The 5,000-nt window shown below is 46.5% G+C and overlaps 1 protein-coding gene across 1 annotated transcript in view; it reads right to left on the bottom strand.

Annotated features, from left to right (window-relative positions):
• The window catches only part of HELLS (helicase, lymphoid specific), a 270,907-nt gene that overhangs the window by 129,032 nt on the left and 136,875 nt on the right, over positions 1-5,000 (bottom strand). The window contains exon 18 of the mRNA XM_063961560.1: positions 65-181. Coding sequence (XP_063817630.1) covers positions 65-181 — 117 coding nt within the window. The remainder of the gene's footprint in view (positions 1-64; positions 182-5,000) is intronic.

The following is a 5,000-nucleotide window of genomic DNA, read 5'->3' on the forward strand; positions in this document are numbered from 1 at the left end:
AATTATGTCTTATTGAGTTTGAAAGTTGATGGAATGTTCTACAAATGGCAGATTTAATATTTACCCAGTCACTGTCATAAATGATTACTGTATCTGCTGCAGTCAAATTGATTCCAAGTCCTCCTGCACGTGTGCTAACCAGGAAGAGGAAGACATTGGGGTCTGTATTAAATTTCCGCATCTGTACAAAAAGAAAAGAAAAAAAAACACAATGTAACAAATTCCAATTACAGGTTAAGTATCCCATATCCAAATATTCCGAAATACGGAATATTCCGAAATACGGACTGAGTGAGATAGTGAAACCTATGTTTTTTGATGACTCAATGTACACAAACTTTGTTTAATACACAAAGTTATTAAAAATATTTTATTACATGACCTTCAGGCTGTGTTTATAAGGTGTATATGAAACAAATGAATTGTGTGAATGTACACAAACTTTGCTTAATGTACAAAGTTATAAAAAATATTGGCTAAAATGACCTTCAGGCTGTGTGTATAAGGTGTATATGAAACAAATGCATTCTGTGCTTAGATTTAGGTCCCATCACCATGATATCTCATTATGGTATGCAATTATTCCAAAATACGGAAAAATCCGATATCCAAAATACCTCTGGTCCCAAGCATTTTGGATAAGGGATACTCAACCTGTATTGTTTTACACTATACCAGAAATTTTTAAATCAGTGTACAGTTAGCTGTGGCAGCCAACTTCTAGTTGTCACACCTAAACTGGGTTCGCTAGGCATGCTGGGGTATGAAGGGGGAGGAGCCAGTTCTAACTATTAAATCTTAGTGCCAGACTCCTGCACCACTATCTATACCTCAGAATACCAATAAATCCCTTTCTCGGAAGCCATAGGGGACACTGGCACAACTTCAAGACTGTGGGGATGTCCCAAAGTTTCCCAGCTGGCTGTGAAATCGTAGAGGAACTTGCAAACAAGACTGCCAAACCGTGAAGATAGAGTCACAGAAGTATCAAGCCTGTAGACTTTAGCAAACGAAAAAGAATACTGGACCAAGGGCTGCTCTACAGAGTTGAGACATGGTAGCCCTCCTACTAGCGGCCCACAAAAACCAAACTGAGCATTTAGAGTGGGCAGCAATGGTTAAGGGAGGTCGCCTAAATTGATGTAGATAGGCCTGACGAATAGTCAACCGAATCAAGTGGGCCAAGGCGTGCTTAGTAGCAGGCCACCCTTGACACGGGAGATCATAAAGCACAAATAAAGCATCAGTCTTTCATAATGGTGCTGTTCGTTCCACATAGATCAGGGTGTCTGTAGATAATCAAGCACCAGATTTAAATCCCAAGGAGCTGTACATGGAACAAAGATAGGATTTTAATTACCTACCGGTAAACCCTTTTCTCGTAGAGGATACTGAGAAAAATCATGCTAACCAAAACTGAATAGGAACAGCAACAGCTGAACCAGTATTACTTAACGAAGTAGCAGTGCAGATAACACGAAGCACTGGGCGGGCGGGCGCCCAGTATCCTCTACGGACTACGAGAAAAGGATTTACCGGTAGGTAATTAAAATCCTATATTCTCTTACGTCCTAGAGGATACTGGGGTCCACATTAGTACCACGGGGATGTACCAAAGCTCTCAAACCGGGTGGGAGAGTGCTGAGGTTCCTGCAGAACTGATTGACCAAACTGAAGGTCCTCAGAGGCCAAAGTATCAAACTTGTAAAAATAAGAATTTACTTACCGATAATTCTATTTCTCATAGTCCGTAGTGGATGCTGGGACTCCGTAAGGACCATGGGGAATAGCGGCTCCGCAGGAGACTGGGCACAAAAGTAAAAGCTTGAACTAGCTGGTGTGCACTGGCTCCTCCCCCTATGACCCTCCTCCAAGCCTCAGTTAGGATACTGTGCCCGGACGAGCGTACATAATAAGGAAGGATATTGAATCCCGGGTAAGACTCATACCAGCCACACCAATCACACCGTACAACCTGTGATCTGAACCCAGTTAACAGTATGATAAACGAAGGAGCCTCTGAAAAGATGGCTCACAACAATAATAACCCGAATTTTGTAACAATAACTATATACAAGTATTGCAGACAATCCGCACTTGGGATGGGCGCCCAGCATCCACTACGGACTATGAGAAATAGAATTATCGGTAAGTAAATTCTTATTTTCTCTAACGTCCTAAGTGGATGCTGGGACTCCGTAAGGACCATGGGGATTATACCAAAGCTCCCAAACGGGCGGGAGAGTGCGGATGACTCTGCAGCACTGAATGAGAGAACTCCAGGTCCTCCTCAGCCAGGGTATCACATTTGTAGAATTTAGCAAACGTGTTTGCCCCTGACCAAGTAGCTGCTCGGCAAAGTTGTAAAGCCGAGACCCCTCGGGCAGCCGCCCAAGATGAGCCCACCTTCCTTGTGGAATGGGCTTTTACAGATTTTGGCTGTGGCAGGCCTGCCACAGAATGTGCAAGCTGAATTGTACTACAAATCCAACGAGCAACCGTCTGCTTAGAAGCTGGAGCACCCAGCTTATTGGGTGCATACAGGATAAACAGCGAGTCAGATTTCCTGACTCCAGCCGTCCTGGAAATATATATTTTCAGGGCCCTGACTACGTCCAGTAACTTGGAGTCCTCCAAGTCCCTAGTAGCCGCAGGCACCACAATAGGCTGGTTCACGTGAAACGCTGAAACCACCTTTGGGAGAAATTGAGGACGAGTCCTCAATTCTGCCCTATCCGTGTGAAAAATCAGGTAAGGGCTTTTATAAGATAAAGCCGCCAATTCTGAGACACGCCTGGCTGAAGCCAGGGCTAACAGCATTACCACCTTCCATGTGAGATATTTTAATTCCACAGTGGTGAGTGGTTCAAACCAATGTGATTTCAGGAACCCCAAAACCACATTGAGATCCCAAGGTGCCACCGGGGGCACAAAAGGAGGCTGTATATGCAGTACCCCTTTGACAAACGTCTGGACTTCAGGCACTGAAGCCAGTTCTTTTTGGAAGAAAATCGACAGGGCCGAAATTTGATCCTTAATGGACCCTAATTTTAGGCCCATAGACAGTCCTGTTTGCAGGAAATGTAGGAAGCGACCCAGCTGAAATTCCTCTGTAGGGGCCTCTTTGGCCTCACACCACGGAACATATTTTCGCCAAATGCGGTGATAATGTTTCGCGGTTACATCCTTCCTGGCCTTTATCAGGGTAGGGATGACTTCTTCTGGAATGCCTTTTTCCTTCAGGATCCGGCGTTCAACCGCCATGCCGTCAAACGCAGCAAGTCTTGGAACAGACAAGGTCCCTGCTGGAGCAGGTCCTTTCTTAGAGGTAGAGGCCACGGGTCCTCCGTGAGCATCTCTTGAAGTTCCGGGTACCAAGTCCTTCTTGGCCAATCCGGAACCACGAGTATAGTTCTTACTCCTCTCCTTTTTATGATTCTCAGTACTTTTGGTATGAGGCAGAGGAGGGAACACATACACTGACTGGTACACCCATGGTGTTACCAGAGCGTCCACCGCTATTGCCTGAGGGTCCCTTGACCTGGCGCAATATCTGTCTAGTTTTTTGTTGAGACAGGACGCCATCATGTCCACCTTTGGTTTTTCCCAACGGTTTACCATCTCTTGGAAGACTTCTGGATGAAGTCCCCACTCCCCCGGGTGAAGGTCGTGTCTGCTGAGGAAGTCCGCTTCCCAGTTGTCCACTCCCGGAATGAACACTGCTGACAGTGCTATCACATGATTCTCCGCCCAGCGAAGAATCCTTGCAGCTTCTGCCATCGCCCTCCTGCTTCTCGTGCCGCCCTGTCTGTTTACGTGGGCGACTGACGTGATGTTGTCCGATTGGATCAATACCGCCTGACCCTGAAGCAGGGGTTTTGCTTGACTTAGGGAATTGTAAATGGCCCTTAGTTCCAGAATGTTTACATGAAGAGATGTTTCCATGCTTGACCACAAGCCCTGGAAATTTTGTCCCTGTGTGACTGCTCCCCAGCCTCTCAGGCTGGCATCTGTGGTCACCAGGATCCAATCCTGAATGCCGAATCTGCGGCCCTCTAGTAGATGAGCACTCTGCAGCCACCACAGAAGAGACACCCTTGTCCTTGGCGACGGGGTTATCCGCTGATGCATCTGAAGATGCGATCCGGACCATTTGTCCAGAAGATCCCACTGAAACGTTCTTGCATGGAATCTTCCGAATGGAATCGCTTCGTAAGAAGCCACCATTTATCCCAGGACCCTCGTGCACTGATGCACTGACACCTGGCCTGGTTTTAGGAGATTCCTGACTAGCTCGGATAACTCCCTGGCCTTCTCCTCTGGGAGAAACACCTTTTTCTGGACTGTGTCCAGAATCATTCCTAGGAACAGGAGACGTGTCGTTGGAATCAGCTGCGATTTTGGAATATTTAGAATCCACCCGTGCTGACGTAACACTAACTGAGATAGTGCTACTCCGACTTCTAACTGTTCCCTGGACCTTGCCCTTATCAGGAGATCGTCCAAGTAAGGGATAATTAAAACGCCTTTTCTTCGAAGAATCATCATCATTTCGGCCATTACCTTGGTAAAGACCCGAGGTGCCGTGGACAATCCAAACGGCAGCGTCTGAAACTGATAATGACAGTTTTGTACTACAAACCTGAGGTACCCTTGGTGAGAAGGGTAGATTGGGACGTGGAGATAAGCATCTTTGATGTCCAGAGACACCATATAGTCCCCTTCTTCCAGGTTTGCTATCACTGCTCTGAGTGACTCCATCTTGAATTTGAACCTCTTTATGTAAGTGTTCAAGGATTTTAGATTTAAAATTGGTCTCACCGAGCCGTCCGGCTTCGGTACCACAAACAGCGTGGAATAATACCCCTTTCCCTGTTGTAGGAGAGGTACCTTGATTATCACCTGCTGGGAATACAGCTTGTGAATGGCTTCCAAAACTGCCTCCCTGTCGGAGGGAGACTTTGGTAGAGCAGACTTCAGGAACCGGCGAGGGGGAGACG

Source organism: Pseudophryne corroboree, chromosome 3 (genome assembly GCF_028390025.1).
Source record: "Pseudophryne corroboree isolate aPseCor3 chromosome 3, aPseCor3.hap2, whole genome shotgun sequence".
Classification (NCBI taxonomy): domain Eukaryota; kingdom Metazoa; phylum Chordata; class Amphibia; order Anura; family Myobatrachidae; genus Pseudophryne; species Pseudophryne corroboree.